Consider the following 20078-nt stretch of genomic DNA (forward strand, 5'->3'; position numbering starts at 1 on the left):
TGTTCTGCCTACAGAAGACTCATTTCAGACCTAAAAAACTATATAGACTGAAAGTGAAGAGATGTAAAAAGATATTTCATGCAAAAATGGGGAGAAAAAAGAAGGAACAGCAGTACTTATATCAGACAAAATAGACTTTAAAACAAAGAAAGTAACAAGAGGTAAAGAAGGACACTACATAATGATAAAGGGATCAGTCCAACAGGAGGATATAACAATTATAAATATCTATGCATCTAAGATATGAGCACCTAAATAAGTAAAACAAATGCTAACAGAACTAAAGGGAGAAATAGACTGCAGCTCAATCAAAATAGAGGACTTTAACACCCCACTTACATCAATGGACTGATCATTCAGACAGAAAATAAATGAGGAAACAGAAGCACTGAACAATACATTAGATCAAATGGACTCAACAGATATGTACAGAACATTCCATCCAAAAGCAGCAGCATACACATTCTTCTCAAGTGCAAATGGAACATTCTCCAGAATAGATCATGTATGGACACATAAAGAGCCTCAATAAATTCAAAAAATTTAAATTGTATCAAGCAACTTTTCAGACCACAATGGTATGAAACTAGAAATAAACTACATGAAGAAAACAGAAAAAAAAAACATGGATGCTAAACAGCATGCTTCTAAGTAACTAATGGGTCAATGAACAAATCAAAGTAGAAATCACACAATACACGGAGACAAATGAAAACAAAAACACAACAGTCCAAAATTTGTAGGATACTGCAAAAGCTGTCCTCAAGAAGGAAGTACATATCAATACAGACCTAGCCCAAGAAACAAGAACAATCCCATATAAACTGTCTAAACTTACAACTAATGAAACTAGAAAAAGAGGAGCAAATGAAACCCAAAGTTATAAGGAGGAATATAATAAAGATCAGAGTAAAAATAAACAAAATAGACGTGAATAAAACAATAGAAAAAAAATTCAGTGAAACCAAGACCTGGTTCTTCAAGATGATAAATGAAACAGACAAACCCCTACCCAGACTTATCAAGAAAAAAAGAGGACACAAATAAAATTAGAAACAAAAAAAGAATAGTTATAACTAGTACCACAGAAATACAAAGACAGAAATACAAAGACTTATTAGAGAAGTCTATGAAAAATTACATGTCAATAAAATGCACAACCTAGAAGAAATGGACAAATTCGAAGAAAAGTACAACCTTCCATGACTGAACCAGGAAGAAGTAGAAATCTGAACAGACCAATAACCAGTAGCAAAATTGGATTGGTAACCAGAAAAATCCCCAAAAACAAAATTTCAGGACCAGATGGCTTCACAGCTAAATTCTACCAAACTTTTAAAGAAGAGCTAATACCCAACCTCCTTAAAGTATTCCAAAAAGTAGAAGAGGAAGAAATCCTTCTGAACTCATTCTATGAGGCCAGCATCTCTCTAATAACAAAACCAGACAAAGACACTGCAAAAAAAGAAAACTATAGACCAATATCCCTGATGAACACAGACACAAAAATCCTTAAAACAATATTAGGAAACCAAATTCAAAAATATATCAAAAGTATCATCAATCACAACCAAGTGGGATTTATGCCAAGGATAAAAGGATGGCACAGTACTAAAAACTCAATCAATATGATACACCACAACAGCAAACAAAAGGATAAAAAACATTTGATCATCTCAATAGATGCTAAAAAGGCATTTGACAAAATTCAATATACATTCCTGACAAAAACTCCCAACAAAATGGGTATAGAGGGAACATACATCAACATAATAAAGGCTGTATATGACAAATTCACAGTTAACAATATACTCAATGGTGCAAAGCGGAAAGCTCTTCCTCTAAGATCAGGGAAAAGACAAGGATGTCCACTCTCACCACTTTTATGCAACATTGGACTGGAGGTCCCAGCCTCACCAATCAGACAAGAGATAAAACGCATCCAAACTGGCAAGGAAAAGTAAAACTGTCACTATTTGCAGATAACATGATACTATATAAAGAAAACCCTAAAGACCCCACAGAAAAAAACTATTAGAACTCATAACTGGGTTTAGCAAAGTTGCAGGATACAAAATTAATACACAGAAACCTGGTGTGTTCCTATATACCAACAATGAACTAGCAGAAAGAGAAATCAGGAAAACAATTCCATTCACAATTGCTTCAAAAAGAATAAAATACCTAGGAATAAACCTAACCAAGGAGGTGAAAGACCTGTACTCAGAAAACTATAAGACACTCAGTGAGATAAATTAAAGCAGACACCAATAAATGGAAATCTATACCATGCTAATGGATAGGAAGAATTAACATTGTCAAAATGGCCATCCTGTGCAAAGCAATTTACAGATTCAATTCAATCCCTATCAAGATACCTATGGTATTTTTCAATGAACTAGAATGAATAATTCTAAAATTCATATGGAACCACAAAAGACCCTGAATAGCCAAAGCAATCCTGAGAAAGAACAAAGCTGAAGGTATTATGCTCCCTGATTTCAAGCTACACTACAAAGCTACAGAATCAAAACAGTATGATAGCACAAGGAGAGACCCCACAGATCAATGGAACAGAATAGAAAGCCTAGATATAAACCCACACATACATGGTCAATTAATATATGATAAAGGAGCCATGAATATACAATAAAGAGAAGACAGCCTTTTCAATAACTGGTATTGGGAAAGCTGGATGGCTACACACAAGAAAATGAAACTGAACTACTATCTGACTGCATATGCAAAAGTAAACTTAAAATGGATCAAAGACCTAAATGTAAGACATGAACCCATAAAAATCTTAGGAGAAAACATAGGCAAAAAATCCCTTGAACATAAGCACAAGTAATTTTTTCCTGGACACATCTCCTCAGGCAAGGGAAACAAAATAAAAAAACTAACAACTGGGACTATATCAAACTAAAAAGCTTCTGTACGGCAAAGGACCTCATCAGCAGAACAAAAAGGCACCCTACAGTATAGCAGAATATATTTGTAAATGATTTATCCAATAAGGAGTTAACATTCCAAAATATATTAAAGAACTCATAGGCCTCAACACCAAAAAATAACCCTATTAAAAAATAGACGGAGGACCTAAACAGACATTTCTCTAAAGAAGAAATACAGTTGGCCAACAGGTACATGAAAAGATGCTCCACATCGCTAAACATCAAGGAAATGCAAATGAAAACCACAATGTGATATCACCTCACAGTTAGAATGGCTACTATCCAGAAGGAAATAACAAGTATTGGCGAGGATGTAGAGAAAAGGGAACCCTCCTACACTGTTGGTGGGAATGTAAATATATGCAGCTACTGTAGAAAGCAGTATGTAGGTCCCTCAAAAAACTAAAAATAGAAACACCATATGAACTAGTAATCCCACTTCTAGGAATTTACCCAAGTAAAACAAAATCCCTGGTTCAAAAACATATGTGCACCTGTATGTTTATTGCCCCATTATTTACAATAGCCAAGATATGGAAGCAACCAAATGTACACCAATAGATGAATGGATACGGGAGACGTGGTACATACACACAATGAAATATTATTCAGTCATAAAAAGAAAGGAATCCTGTCATTTGTAACAACATGGATGGACCTAAAGGGTATTATGCTAAGTTAAATAAGCAAGGTGGAGAACGACAAACACCATATGATTCACGTTTTTGTAGAATCTAAAAACAAAAGAAGACAAAATGAATAAAACAGCAGCAGATTCACAGACACTGACAATGTGGTTTCCTTGGGGGAGGGATTAGGGTGGCTGGCGGGGAGTTTAAGGGGGATAAAGGAACACAAAAATTCTCAATCATAATGTAAGTTGGTCACAGGGATGGTATGACAGCATGGAGAATATAGGTCAATGATTCTGCAACATCTCCCTATGTTAACAGTAACTGCACTAGTTGGGATGAGGATTTAATAATGTGGGTAACTGTTGAACCACTGTGTTGTATACTTGAAACCAATATGAGATTGTATATCAACTATACTTCAATAAAAAATTAATTTTAAAAATGTACTTAAAAAAAGAAAAAGAAATTTATAACTGTGTGGTGATGAATGTTAAATTAGGCCTATTTGGTGATTTTTGCAATGTATACAAATATCAAGTCATTATGTTGTACACCTGAAATTAATATGATGTTATATGTCAATCATGTATCAATAAAAAACTAAATAAAATTTAAATAGAAAAAAAGGAGATGTTTGGAAGAGTCTAGGTAAGAATTTAAAGACAGTAAAAATCATGATTGGCAGAAGATAAAAGAAATGCCTAGTAAATACAGCAGCACACATATAAATGTGATCTTGGGAGATCTAAAAGATCTAGAAATTATACAGTCCATTCAATCTTGCAGAAAACTGTACTATAAGACTGTTGGAAGTATGGGAAGAATTAAAGATAGATATATAAAAAATTTAGCAAATGAAACACAATGAGGCAATTAGTAAGTCCAAAAAGCCATAAATGACAGGGGACAAAAATTATCATTCCGAGTATTGAAACAACTTAGATAATTATGTTCACAAGTAATGAATGAAAACACAAGTGGACCTCTTACCTGCTTCAGCGCAGGAGAACATGGGATCAGCTCTCCTATTCTGTTTATCCCAGCATTGATTTTCTTCTTTCTATGCCTCTCCACTAGATAGGGGGAAAATCCATTTATCATACCTTATGGTACTACTGCCAAAATACCTCATTTTCTGTGAGTTAAGGAATTTTAGGTAAAGAAATCCCTTTTAAAATCTTATCAAACTCTACTTACTGAAGACAAATAATTCTAGCAATTATTTCTAAGAATGTCATATTTTAAATCTAGTATTATGGAAATTGATATAAGCAATACTTTTATCAGCATTTTAAAGAATTTGACTTATAATATTTATATTCAGACTATAAACATAAATTGCTAATATTACATTACTTATAGGCCATTATTATATTTCAAGTAAGTATGACAGTTTTTAATGACACCTAAATTTTCAAGAACCCACTAACAAAGTAAGCTACTGGAAAGCTTCCTCTTTATAGCAAATGGACAAGTGAGACCTGTTTAGACAGATTTAAAGAACCTTAAAAACACCTTTTAGGATGACTAGAAAGCATTTTTGGAATAGGAACAGCCATTTGTTATGACTTAAAATAGAGAAGAGAAGGTATCGGTTTGGTTTTTTTCTATGAGGTCTGGGCTTGCACTCCATCTGTGTAGGATTTTTCCCAAGAAACTGGGCATCTGAGAACTTTTCAGTTAACTGAGATATGTTTCAGGCTTGCATGCTGCAACTTAAAAAGTTGTATGTAAGGAGCAAGAGATATAAGACATGATCTAAATAATTTCTATAAAACACTATATGTAAAAACATTAGCCTTAACTATTGTCTGTTAAAAAGTTTTCTAAAACCTTCCTTCTAACAAAGGATTCCAATGCTCCTAAAAGGATGATCTTTCAGAATATAGTACAGGAAGGTCGTCTTGCAAAATATGTATATACTTTTTGCTTTATTATCTAGCAGTAAGGAGCACATAGTTCATATGGCCAAAAAAAGATTAAATTTAATTCATATAGCCAAAAAAAGCACAGCAATAAAGTACAGCTCCCCTTTCTCCCAAATTCTCTAACAATAGAATTTGTTGTTATCTAAGAGCATATTCTTTAATTTGTAGAGGTAAAGACAACACTGATCCTTACCCCAATGACAATGGGGAATTCAAAGGGAGTAACCTCTAATTCTGGGGAACAGCGAAATCCTACCAGCATTCAACACATATTCCACACATAAAATTTTCCTCAGGGTCCTTTCCTTAGGGAAAGGAAGGTATCATTTCCAGAGTAATGGAAATTAACTTCTAACAGATTTGTTTTTAGATATGACTGTAGTCCCTGACAGAAAATGAAATGTTAAAAAATGTACCAAACTGTAAATGTAGGCACAATTACTTCTATAAATATTTTTCTGACTTTGGCCTATAATTTTCATGTTTGAGATAAATCAGGTATTTATTTTCTACATTTCTTCCTGTAATTGAGGACTGTACAACTTAATTTAAGATTCACATTTCAAGTACCTTTAAGATCTACAGCCTGCTGCTCATCTCTTCCCTACTCCTCTAGGCAGCCAGCCCCCTCTGGAATTTCTGCAAAGACACATACTCTTTATTCTAAATTTACAGGAAGTATACTTGGACTTCCTCAATGGTTGAAATCACTTAAAACACTAGCTTTAGAGCTCTAGAGGCATATTAATCCTTAATTTATCTAAATAGATGACAAATCAGAAGATGATAAACAAGCCATCTTCATGAGACTCAGGGGGTGTTTTGTCAAACAACAAAGCAACACTTTCCTAAAATATAATAAAAAATGATTTTATGCTTATAACATAAAACTAATCATCAATGCAGTATAATTTCATTTTGAATGCAAAAAATGTTGACAAAATGTAAAGTGTTGTTTCTACCTGCATTGTGTGTCTCCCGGTTTTTCTTTCTGAAATAAAAAATGCAGATTAAAGAAACATGAAAAAAATGGAAAAACATTTTCACCATTTTATATTTTGAGAATCATAAAGGACAGTGTATTTATTTGTATTTTTATATATATATATTTGTATTTATGCATATTTGTATTTATGCATATAAATTTGTATTTATATATATATATAAATTTGTATTTATTGCATATCAGAAGGAAAAAATTTGTATACATATTAAGGCATGAAAACCTAAATGCAGATACATCAATATAAATTTAGAACCCACAATTTCTGAAAGTAAATACAATTCTCTATTTGGTTACAAAGTAAATCAATCAATGAAAATCTTAACTATTTGAAAAATGTGATGTGCCAAGTAGGTGACTCCTGATTAGAGAATAGTGATTTTAATATTAATGGACGCATTAGCCATGCAGTTCTAAGTAGAAGAAATCTGCCCCAAATGCTAGAAATTCAGAAGGGGAGTTATACCAGGAACCAGAAGTAATATTACGCTGATATGCATATTATAATATCACAAAATTAAAATATCATAAAATGTCTATTCAAACTGATGTTAGCCTAAGTGAATTTAGAATCTACAATGATTAATACTATATGTGAGTATAATTTCATTAGATACTAAACATTTAGCATAGATTTTGTATAATACTCTTTTAACTACTGCTTGTCATTCTTGTTACAATGTTAATAGAATAAAGGACATGTAACTTTTAACTATATACCCCCTTGAGTAAATCTATATATATTTACCCACACGTATTTCTGAAAAGTAATGGTTTCTAGGCATCCAAATGAAAATTTACTAGGGACCACCTATTCAGTAAAGTAGGGACTAATTCTGCTTCTTACCTGCCCCAACTATTTTATTTTGGGACTGCAGCCACATACCTGTGCTGCTTTTTTGTAGGAGTCTCATTCTCTGTCATTTCTGGCATGGTTACAGTGGTTACAGTGATAGGAACCTGTAAGGCAGTGAAAGACATGACAGAAAGTTTAAAGTCATTCTAGTATCTTAGAGAAATTGATTAATAGCAATTAGGTTTGAACACCAATATGCTAAAAAATAAAAGTGATATCATGAAAAAGCACCAGATTAGCTGTTACAGATAGAAAAAGGTATAAGAAAACAGGACAGAGATTGGCTTAAAGATAGCGGTGTGAGAGGTGAGACAAGAAACCTCCTCCCAAAATCACATATAATATGAAAATGTGGCAAAACAACTAACACTGAATGAGTAACAGGAAAGAAGGCTGCAGCAGACTGCCTACACCTGGGGAACAGAACAGACTACACTGGAAAAGGGTAAAGTCCCAAAGCCCTGATCCAGTGGGACCCAATCCCTTCCCCCACCCCAGCTCACCAGCAAGAGGAAGAGAAATGGAGCAGGGAGGGTGTGGACACTTACAACTGCTGAACACCCAGCCCTAGAGATCTCTGGGAGCATGAACCTATATTACACAGTGCTCTGGAGATCAGTGGAGTTGGAAAGTTAAGACAGGCAGAATACCTGGAGAGACTGAAATTCCAGCAGCTTGTGGAGAACAGGCACCCACCACCAGCAGCTCTGGGACCAAAAAAAGGTAGGCACTCTGAGAGACTTCCTAACAGCAAGGGCTGCTAAAGGGGCAAGGATTGCACAGAGCTTGCTGCTCAGGAGAAAGGACAGATGGACAAAAATGTCATGCCACACTCAGCCCAGCAGGTTGGGAACTTTCAGGAGCTTCAGGCACTCCATCCCCCTGGCTGGCTACACAGCTAAGAGGCTGACCACCAGGATACACAGCCTGCCGCTCCTTCCTCCCAGCTGGCACCAGCTTGCAAATTGGCTGCCCCTACCATTGCACTAACCAGCCAAGGGCAGCCACATTACAGAAGCTACAAGTGCATAGCACAGAGGCACCTCCCTAGGTGCTTGGCCCACTGGCACTGGCAGTGGAAGGAAGAAACTGCAGCTGGGAGGCAGGAAAGAGCTCTTTCCTCTGGCAGGCACAAGTGCCGCTCACCTGCGACCCCCCACCATCAATGAGGGGCTGAGCAGCTCCAGAAGTAGAGCTTCTGGGCACTAGATGGCACCACCAACAGATATGAAATGTCAAAGGAACCTGTCAAAGCAAAAATCCCACAAACAGCAGAAAGAGGGCCAAGTGAAACTGAACTCACCAATCTACCTGAAAGACATTTCAAAATAAAAATCATATACATGCTCACAGAGTTACAGAAAAATATTCAAGAACTCAGGGAGGAATTCAAGAATGAGACAGAAACTTTGAAAAATACAATATCTGAAATGAAACATACAATGGAGGGATTTAAAAGCAGATTAGAGAGGGAGCCAACATGGCGGCATGAGTAGGACAGTGGGAATCTCCTCCCAAAAACATATATACTTTTGAAAATACAACAAACACAACTAGCCCTAAAAGAGAGACCAGAAGACGCAGGACAGTGGCCAGACTGCAGCTACACCAGCAAGAACCCAGCGCCTGGTGAAAGGGGTAAGATACAAGCCCCGGCCCGGCGGGACCCGAGCGCCCCTCCCCCCAGCTCCCGGCGGGAGAACAATAGGCAGAGCAGGAGGGAGACGGAGCCCAGGACTGCTGAACACCCAGCCCCAGCCATCCGAGCCAGAGCGCAGACACAGTACGTGCCCAGGGGGCCCGGGATACTGGGGGAACAGGGAGTAAGACCTCTGAGCGGGTGCCGAAGCTGATGCCCCTGTGACAAAGAAAACCGGGGGCTTTTTGAAAGTCTTAAAGGGACAGGGACTTAACAGCTTGACGGAAACAACCCAGGTCACAGTACAGCAGCTGGAAATTACAGGGAAAACCGGGTGCACTAACCCCCTGGGCAACAGCTCTGAGACCCCTCACGGAGGCAAACAGTCAAGCAGCCCCCCCATCCATTAACCCACCAGGCGCTGCGAAAGCAGAGAAGCAGCCTGAGACAAATTCCGCCCACAGAAAGGGAAATTTCTCCCTTCCGGCCAGGCAAGACACAAAGACCCAGTATACACGCAATTACCCAACACAAGCCACTAGGGGTCGCAGTTGTCCCAGTAAAGAAAGGCCAGTAGCAAGTGAAAATTTTGGCCCTCCCAGCTGACAGTCAATAGCACCTGTCAACATGAAAAGGCAAAAAAATATGATCCAGACAAGACTAACCCAGACAGCTTTGGCATCTGCTACATCTTCCCCTGAGAAGGAATCTGGGGAGATAGATTTAGCCAGTCTTCCTGAAAAAGAATTCAAAACAAAAGTCATAACCATGCTGATGGACTTGCAGAGAAATATGCAAGAACTAAGGAAGGAGAATTCAGAAATAAAACAAGCTCTGGAAGGACTTCAAAACAGAATGGACGAGATGCAAGAGACCATTAATGGACTAGAAAACAGAGAACAGGAACGCAGAGAAGCTGATGCAGAGAGAGATAAAAGGATCTCCAGGAATGAAAGAATTTTAAGAGAGCTGAGTGATCAATCAAAAAGGAATAATATAAGAATCATAGGTATCCCAGAAGAAGTAGAGAGAGAAAAGGGGATAGAAAATGTCTTTGAAGAAATAATTGCTGAAAATTTCCCCAAACTAGGGGAAGAAATGGCCTCTCAGACCACAGAGGTACACAAAACTCCCATGACAAGGGATCCAAGGAGGGCAACACCAAGACACATAATAATTAAAATGGCAAAGAACAAAGACAAGGACAAAGTATTACAGGCAGCCAGAGAGAAAAAAAAGGTTACCTACAAAGGAAAACCCATCAGGCTATCATCAGACTTCTCAACAGAAACCCTACAGGCCAGAAGAGAATGGCATGATATACTTAATGCAATGAAACAGAAGGGCCTCGAACCAAGACTACTGTATCCAGCACGAATATCATTTAAATATGAAGGAGGGATTAAACAATTCCCAGACAAGCAAAAGTTGAGGGAATTTGCCTCCCACAAACCACCTCTACAGGGCATCCTACAGGGACTGCTCTAGATGGGAGCACTCCTAAAAAGAGCACACAACAAAACACCCAACATATGAAGAAGGGAGGAGGAGGAATAAGAAGGGAGAGAAATAAAGAATCATCAGACTGTGTTAATAATAGCTCAACAAGCGAGTTAAGTTAGACAGTAAGATAGTAAAGAAGCTAACCCTAAACCTTTGGTAACCACAAACTTAAAGCCTGCAATGGCAATAAATTCATACCTTTCAATAATCACCCTAAATGTAAATGGACTGAATGCACCAATCAAAAGACACAGACTAATAGAATGGATAAAAAAGAAAGATCCATCCATATGCTGCTCACAAGAGACTCACCTCAAACCCAAAGACGCGCACAGACTTAAAGTCAAGGGATGGAAAAAGATATTTCAAGCAAACAACAGAGAGAAGAAAGCAGGTGTTGCAATTCTGGTATCAGACAAAACAGACTTCAAAATAAAGAAAGTAACAAAAGACAAAGAAGGACATTACATAATGATAAAGGGCTCAGTCCATCAAGAGGATATAACCATTATAAATATATATGCACCCAATACAGGAGCACCAACATACCTGAAAAATATTAATAGAACTAAAGGAGGAAATAGAATGCAATGCATTCATTCTAGGAGACTTCAACACACCACTCACTCCAAAGGACAGATCCACCAGACAGAAAATAAGTAAGGACACAGAGGCACTGAACAACACACTAGAACAGATGGACCTAATAGACATCTACAGAACTCTACATCCAAAAGCAACAGGATACACATTCTTCTCCAGTGCACATGGAACATTCTCCAAAATAGACCACATACTAGGACACAAAAAGAGCCTCAGAAAATTCCAAAACATTGAAACCCTACCAACCAACTTTTCAGACCACAAAGGCATTAAACTAGAAATAAACTGTTCAAAGAAAGCAAAAAGGCTCACAAACACATGGAGGCTAAACAACACGCTCCTAAATAATCAATGGATCAATGACAAAATCAAAATGGAGATCCAGCAATATATGGAAACAAATGACAACAACAACACTAAGCCCCAACTTCTGTGGGACACAGCAAAAGCAGTCTTAAGAGGAAAGTATATAGCAATCCAAGCATATTTAAAAAAGGAAGAGCAATCCCAAATGAACGGTCTAATGTCACAACTATCGAAATTGGAAAAAGAAGAACAAATGAGGCCTAAGGTCAGCAGAAGGAGGGACATAATAAAGATCAGAGAAGAAATAAATAAAATTGAGAAGAATAAAACAATAGCAAAAATCAATGAAACCAAGAGCTGGTTCTTCGAGAAAATAAACAAAATAGATAAGCCTCTAGCCAGACTTATTAAGAGGAAAAGAGAGTCAACACAAATCAACAGTATCAGAAATGAGAAAGGAAAAATCACGACGGACCCCACGGAAATGCAAAGAATTATTGGAGAATACTATGAAAACCTATATGCTAACAAGCTGGGAAACCTAGGAGAAATGGACAACTTCCTAGAAAAATACAACCTTCCAAGACTGACCCAGAAAGAAACAGAAAATCTAAACAGACCAATTACCAGCAACGAAATTGAAGCGGTAATCAAAAAATTACCAAAGAACAAAACCCCCGGGCCAGATGGATTTACCTCGGAATTTTATCAGACATACAGGGAAGACATAATACCCATTCTCCTTAAAGTTTTCCAAGAAATAGAAGAGATGGGGATACTCCCAAACTCATTCTATGAAGCTAACATCACCCTAATACCAAAACCAGGCAAAGACACCACCAAAAAAGAAAACTACAGACCAATATCCCTGATGAACGTAGACGCAAAAATACTCAACAAAATTTTAGCAAACCGAATTCAAAAATACATCAAAACCATCGTACACCATGACCAAGTGGGATTCATCCCAGGGATGCAAGGATGGCCCAACATTCGAAAGTCCATCAATATCATCCACCACATCAACAAAAAGAAAGACAAAAACCACATGATCATCTCCATAGATGCTGAAAAAGCATTTGACAAAGTTCAACATCCATTCATGATAAAAACTCTCAGCAAAATGGGAATAGAGGGCAAGTACCTCAACATAATAAAGGCCATCTATGAAAAACCCACAGCCAACATTATATTGAATAGCGAGAAGCTGAAAGCATTTCCGCTGAGATCGGGAACTAGACAGGGATGCCCACTCTCCCCACTGTTATTTAACATAGTACTGGAGGTCCTAGCCACGGCAATCAGACAAAACAAAAAAATACAAGGAATCCAGATTGGCAAAGAAGAAGTCAAACTGTCACTATTTGCAGATGACATGATACTGTACATAAAAAACCCTAAAGACTACACCCCAGAACTACTAGAACTGATATCGGAATACAGCAAAGTTGCAGGATACAAAATCAACACACAGAAATCTGTGACTTTCCCATATACCAACAATGAACCAACAGAAAGAGAAATCAGGAAAACAACTCCATTCACAGTTGCATCAAAAAAAATAAAATACCTAGGAATAAACCTAACCAAAGAAGTGAAAGACTTATATTCTGAAAACTACAAGTCACTCTTAAAAGAAATTAAAGGGGACACGAACAGATGGAAACGCATCCCATGCTCATGGCTAGGAAGAATTAATATCGTCAAAATGGCCATCCTGCCCAAAGCAATATACAGATTTGATGCAATCCCTATGAAACTACCAGCAACATTCTTCAATGAACTGGAACAAATAATTCAAAAATTCATATGGAACCACCAAAGACCCCGAATAGCCAAAGCAATCCTGAGAAAGAAGAATAAAGTAGGGGGGATCTCACTCCCCAACTTCAAGCTCTATTATAAAGCCATAGTAATCAAGACAATTTGGTACTGGCACAAGAACAGAGCCACAGACCAATGGAACAGACGAGACAATCCAGACATTAACCCAGACATATATGGTCAATTAATATTTGATAAAGGAGCCATGGACATACAATGGTGAAATGACAGTCTCTTCAACAGATGGTGCTGGCAAAACTGGACAGCTACATGTAGGAGAATGAAACGGGACCATTGTATAACCCCATATACAAAAGTAAACTCTAAATGGATCAAAGACCTGAATGTAAGTCACGAAACCATTAAACTCTTGGAAGAAAACATAGGCACAAACCTCTTAGACATAAACATGAGTGACCTCTTCTTGAACATATCTCCCCGGGCAAGGAAAACAACAGCAAAAATGAACAAGTGGGACTATATTAAGCTGAAAAGCTTCTGTACAGCAAAAGACACCATCAATAGAACAAAAAGGAACCCTACAGTATGGGAGAATATCTTTGAAAATGACACATCCGATAAAGGCTTGACGTCCAGAATATATAAAGAGCTCACACGCCTCAACAAACAAAAAACAAATAACCCAATTAAAAAATGGGCAAAGGAACTGAACAGACGGTTCTCCAAAAAAGAAATACAGATGGCCAACAGACACATGAAAAGATGCTCCACATCGCTAATTATCAGAGAAATGCAAATTAAAACTATAATGAGGTATCACCTCACACCAGTAAGGATGGCTGCCATCCAAAAGACAAACAACAACAAATGTTGGCGAGGCTGTGGAGAAAGGGGAACCCTCCTACACTGCTGGTGGGAATGTAAACTTGTTCAACCATTGTGGAAAGCAGTATGGAGGTACATCAAAATGCTCAAAACAGACCTACCATTTGACCCAGGAATTGCACTCCTAGGAATTTACCCTAAGAACGCAGCAATCAAGTATGAGAAAGACCAATGTACCCCTATGTTTATCGCAGCACTATTTACAATAGCCAAGAATTGGAAGCAACCTAAATGTCCATCGATAGATGAATGGATAAAGAAGATGTGGTACATATACACAATGGAATACTACTCAGCCATAAGAAAAGGGCAAATCCAACCATTTGCAGCAACATGGATGGAGCTGGAGGGTATTATGCTCAGTGAAACAAGCCAAGCGGAGAGAGAGAAATACCAAATGATTTCACTTATCTGTGGAATATAAGAACAAAGGAAAAACTGAAGGAACAAAACAGCAGCAGAATCACAGAACTCAAGAATGGACTAACAGGTACCAAAGGGAAAGGGACTGGGGAGGATGGGTGGGTAGGGAGGGATAAGGGGGGGGAGAAGTAGGGGAGGTATTAAGATTAGCATGCATGGGGGGGTGGGAGAAAGGGGAGGGCTGTACAACACAGAGAAGACAAGTAGTGATTCTACAACATTTTGCTACGCTGATGGACAGTGACTGTAAAGGAGTATATAGGGGGGACCTGGTATAGGGGAGAGCCTAGTAAACAAAGTATTCGTCATGTAAGTGTAGATTAATGATTAAAAAAAAAAAAATGCAGTTCCTATGTGGTGACCTCTAATGAGTTCTACACAATGATATAAAGGACATATAAAAGTGTAGGCAAAGGGTCTGTTTGTGTTTATACAGAGGATCAAAGCCTAATTTGGCTACCCCGAAAATGAACTAAGATATGATATGAAAAAGAACTTCCAACATCAGCACTCTCGGGAAGACTCATGACAGAAGATGATCAGCAAAAAAAAAAACTCCAACAAAGATCCACGCACTGTCACAGGTGTAGATGCACTCATCTCACCAGTTCCTGGACTTGCCATGGGAATGAGGAAGGAGATATCTAAGCTGGCCTGTGCATACAGTAAAACAAAAATTGGACTGGATCTATACTGTTGGAACTCAACCAAGAATTGGGAGAAGTGCAAATTTTGGCACTCCAAAATCTTACAACCACAGACTATTTATCGTTAAAAGAACATACGGGATATGAACAGTCCCCAGGAATGGGCTGTTCTAGTTTATCTGAATTCTCTCAGACTGTTTAAGTTCAGTCGGACAATATCCACCATATCATAGATGGGTTTTCACAAATGCCTAGGGTGCCTAACTGGTTTTCTTGGTTTCACTGGAGATGGCTGGTAATTACAGGTATGCTTTGGTTAGGTAACTATATTCCTATTATGTTAATGTGTGTGCACAATTTAATTAATAGTTTAAAACCTATCCATGCTGAAGTTACTCTACAAGAAGATATGTCAAAGAAATAATCAATCTTCCCAGGTTTTCTTCTGCCTGCTACTTCTATAGCTTTTCTTCTTCCTACCTAATCACAACCTTTAAATAGAACTCGTGCCACATGTCGAATTTACCGAGTATCATAATTCTTCCAAGTGGTAAAGACACCTCAAGACAAATGCTGGGCATAGAAGCCACAGGGCATAAATATGCAAAGAAGTAAAAAGCTAACCTTTTCAAACAATAAGGCTTCTCTCTCACTTACCAACTTAACATTTCCCTGTATGGCCCCGGAAGATGACTGGTTAGCCAGAGACGGGTAAGATTCCTCAAGGGAGGAACAACCTAAGGCAGGCACAGTCGCAGGGGGCCATCTGGTGAGAAAATGGGGAGCAGCAGAGGTGAGGCTTAGAACCTCCCCCCTCATGTTCTGAGAGAAATCTTCTGCATACATGGATGTTTATTGCCCTCGTCTAGCTCGGATTAACACATAGTCTACAGGCACACACCTGATCATCTACATTTGCTCTCTTACAACACTAAACTCTGTTTTCTCCCTTTATCTCGTATCTACCTACCACTTCAGCATTTTATTAAAAATAATAATAATAGAGAAATGTGGTATCCACATATAAGTCAAGTTTAAAAATCAAATGAATAGTCATATTTGAACTGACTGTGTATAGTTCATAATGCATGAACAAAACCGAAAGCTTCTGTGATGACTGCCCTTGCACTGTTCACCATGTAACTTATTCACTATGTAAGAATTTGTACTCTATGTAAGAATTTGTTCATTATGCATCAGAAGATTGGAGACTGACGAAAATTAGGCTTGGGGTGGATTAATGATTGTGCATTGAGTATTGACCCCCCTATACAGAAATTTATTGTGGTTAACAACTATTTGATCAATAAATATGAGAGATGCCCTCACAAAAAAAAAAAAAATATATATATATATATATATATATATATTTAAACACACTTCCAATTGTAAAATAAATAAGTAACCGGGATGTAATGTATAGCATAAGGAATATAGTCAAAATATTGTAACAACTTGGTATGGTGATACCTGGTATCTAGAATTATCATGTATATAAATGTTGAATCACTGTGTTGTACACCTGAAACTAATGTAATGCAATACTGTTGTCAACTACCCTTCAATTTAAAAAATAAATAAATAAATAAATAAATAAATAAATAAAAGCAGATTAGATGAAGTAGAGGAGACAGTAAATGAAATAGAAATTAGAGAACAGGAATACAAAGGAACTGAGGAAGAGAGAGAGAAAAGGATCTCTATAAATGAAAGAATATTGAGAGAACTCTGTGACCAACCCAAACAGGACAATATTCACATTATTGGGGTACCATTAGAAGAGAGAAAAAGGGATAGGGGATAGAAAGTGTCTTTGAGGAGGTAATTGTTGAAAACTTCCCCAATCTGGGGAAGGAGAAAGTCTCTCAGGCCATGTAGGTACACAGATCTCCCAACACAAGGGACCCAAGGAAGAAAACACCAAGACATAAATTAAAATGGCAAAGATCAAGGATAAGGACAGACTTTTGAAAGCAGGCAGAGAGAGAAAAAAAGATCACATAAAAAGGAAAACCCATCAGGCTGTCATCAGACTTCTCAACAGAAACCTTACAGTCCAGAAGGGAGTGGCATAGTATATTTAATGCAATGAAACAGTAGGGCCTCTAACCAATAACACTCTACCCAGCAAAATTATCATTTAAATTTGAAGGAGGGATTAAACAATTTCCAGATAAGCAAAATTTGAGAGAATTTATCTCCCACAAACTGTCTCTACAGTGTATTTTGGAGGGACTGCTATTGATGGAAGTGGTCCTAAGGCTAAATAGCTGTCGCCAGAGAAAATAAAACCACAGTAAAGAAAGTAGACCAATTAATTACTAAGCAGATGCAAAATTAAATCAACTATCCCCAAAGTCAGACAATTGACAAAGAGTACAGAATATGATACCTAATATATAAAATATGGAGGAGGAAGAAAGAGGAAAACAGAAAAGAACCTTTAGACTGTATTTGTAATAGTGTACAAAGTGAGTTAAGTTAGACTCTTCAATAGTAAAGAAGTTACACTTGAACCTTTTGTAACCACGAATTTAAAGCCTACAATGGCAATAAGTACATATCTAGCGATAATCACCCTAAATGTAAATGGTCTGAATGACCTAACCAAAAGACATAGAGTCACTGAATGGATAACAAAATGATTCATCTATAGGCTGCCTATAAGAGACTCACTTCAAAACCAATGACATACACAGACTAAAAGTGAAGGGATGGAAAAAGATATTGCATGCAACTAACAGGGAGAAAAAAGCAGGTTTTGCAGTACTTGTATCAGACAAAATAGACTTCAAAACAAAGAAAGTCACAAGAGACAAAGAAGGACATTACATAACGATAAAGGGGTCAGTCCAACAAGAGGACATAACCATTATAAATATCTATGCACCCAACATAGAAGCATCTACATAAATGAAACACATACTATCAAAATTAAAGTGAGAAATAGAATGCAATGCATTCATTTTAGGAGACTTCAACACACCACTCACTCCAAAGGACAGATCAACCAGACAGAAAATAAATAAGGACACAGAGGCACTGAACAACATATTAGAAAAGATGGACCTAGCAGACATCTACAGAACTCCCCAATCAAAAGCAGCAGGATACACATTCTTCTCAACTGTACATGGAACATTTTCAAATTAGATCATATACTAGGACACAAAAAGAGCCTCAGTAAATTCAAAAGGATTGAAATTGCACCAACCAGCTTTTCAGACCACAAAGGTATGAAACTAGAAATAAATTACACAAAGAAAACAAAAAAATCCACAAACACATGCAGGCTTAACAATATGCTCCTAAATAATCAATGGATCAATGACCAAATAAAAACAAAAACAAAGCAATATATGGACACAAATGACAATAACTCAACACCACAAAATCTGTGGGACACAGCAAAGGCCGTACTAAGGAAAGTATGTTGCAATACAAGCTTACCTCAGGAAAGAAGAACAATCCCATATGAACAGTCTAAACTCACAATTAATGAAACTAGAAAAAGAAGAATAAATGAGGCCCAAAGTCAGTAGAAGGAGGGGCATAATAAAGATCAGATCAGAAATAAATAAAATCAAGAAGAATAAAACAACAGAAAGAATCAATTAAAGCAGGAGCTCGTTCTTTGAGAAATAAACACAATAGATAAACCCCTAGCAAGATTTATCAAGAAAAAAAGAGAGGTGGAGCCAGGATGGCGGTGTGAGTAGAGCAGCAGATATCTCTTCCCAAAACCACATATATCTATGAAAATATAACAAAGACAACCCTTCCTAGAATAAAGACCAGAGGACACAGGACAACATCCAAACCACATCAACACCTGCAAAAACCCAGCGCCTCGCAAAGGGGGTAAGATAAAACCCCGGCCCGGCGGGAGCCAAGCGCCCCTCCCACCAGCTCCTGGCGGGAGGAGAGAGAGGTCTGAGCAGGAGGGAGAACGAGCCCAGGACTGCTGAACACCCAGCCCCAGCCATCCCGACCAGAGCGCAGACACAGTGCATGCTTGGGGCCCTGGATACTAGGGAAACAGGGCAGCAAGAACAGTGAGCGGGTACCGGAGGCCGGCGCTGGAGGACAAAAGAAAAGCAAGCGGCCATCTTTTTTTTTTTTTTTTCTGTTGTTGTTTTGTTGTGGTGAGTGCTTTTTAGAAGTCTTAAAGGGACAGGGACCCCAATACTAGGAAACAGGGCAGCAAGACCAGTGAGCAGGTATCGGAGACCGGCCCCAGAGAACAAAAGAAACACGAGCGGCCACCTTTTTTTCTTTTTTTTTTTTGTTGTTGTTTTGTTTTGGCAAGCGCTTTTTGGAAGTCTTAAAGGGATAGGGACCACAATACAAGGGAAACAGGGCAGCAGGTCTGGTGAGCGGCTGCCCAAGGCTGTCGCCGGAGAATAAAAAAAACGAGTGGCCATTATTATTATTTTTTTTTTTGTGGTCGTTTTGTTTTGGCGGGTGCTTTTTGGAAGTTTTAAAGGGGCAGGGCGGGATACCTAGTACAGAGGTAGGGAATCCCAGGATCTCCGGGCACTCTAATCCGCTGGGCTGCAGGGAGCACGGAGGCCCCTTACGGAGATAAATAGCCTCCCGGCCGCACCCCCCTCCAACGCGACTCCACCATTTTGGAGCAGCGGCCGGAGCCAGGCCACGCCCACAGCAACAGCGGAGATAAACTCCACAGCAGCCTGGCAGGAAGCAGAAGCCCTGTCTGCGTGCAGCAGCCCAGCACAAGCCACTAGAGGTCGCTATTCCCCCAGGAGAGGATGGCCACAAACCAACAAGAAGGGAAGTTCTTCCAGCCATCACTAGTCCCAGCTCTGCAAACTATTCCTATCACCACGAAAAGACAAAATTACAGGCAAACCAAGATCGCATAGACACCAGAGAAGGAGACAACCTAAC

General features: G+C 38.3%; 1 protein-coding gene across 2 annotated transcripts in view; it reads right to left on the bottom strand.

Annotated features, from left to right (window-relative positions):
• USF3 (upstream transcription factor family member 3) overlaps positions 1-20078 on the bottom strand; it is a 72728-nt gene that overhangs the window by 18330 nt on the left and 34320 nt on the right. For both annotated transcript variants that reach the window (XM_036929577.2, XM_036929576.2), the window contains exons 4-6: positions 7407-7480; positions 6480-6508; positions 4580-4662 (exon numbers count right to left, since the gene is read on the bottom strand). In XM_036929577.2, coding sequence (XP_036785472.2) covers positions 4580-4662; positions 6480-6508; positions 7407-7453 — 159 coding nt within the window. In that variant the 5' untranslated portion in view covers positions 7454-7480. The remainder of the gene's footprint in view (positions 1-4579; positions 4663-6479; positions 6509-7406; positions 7481-20078) is intronic.

This window comes from Manis pentadactyla, chromosome 1 (assembly GCF_030020395.1).
Source record: "Manis pentadactyla isolate mManPen7 chromosome 1, mManPen7.hap1, whole genome shotgun sequence".
NCBI classification, from domain to species: domain Eukaryota; kingdom Metazoa; phylum Chordata; class Mammalia; order Pholidota; family Manidae; genus Manis; species Manis pentadactyla.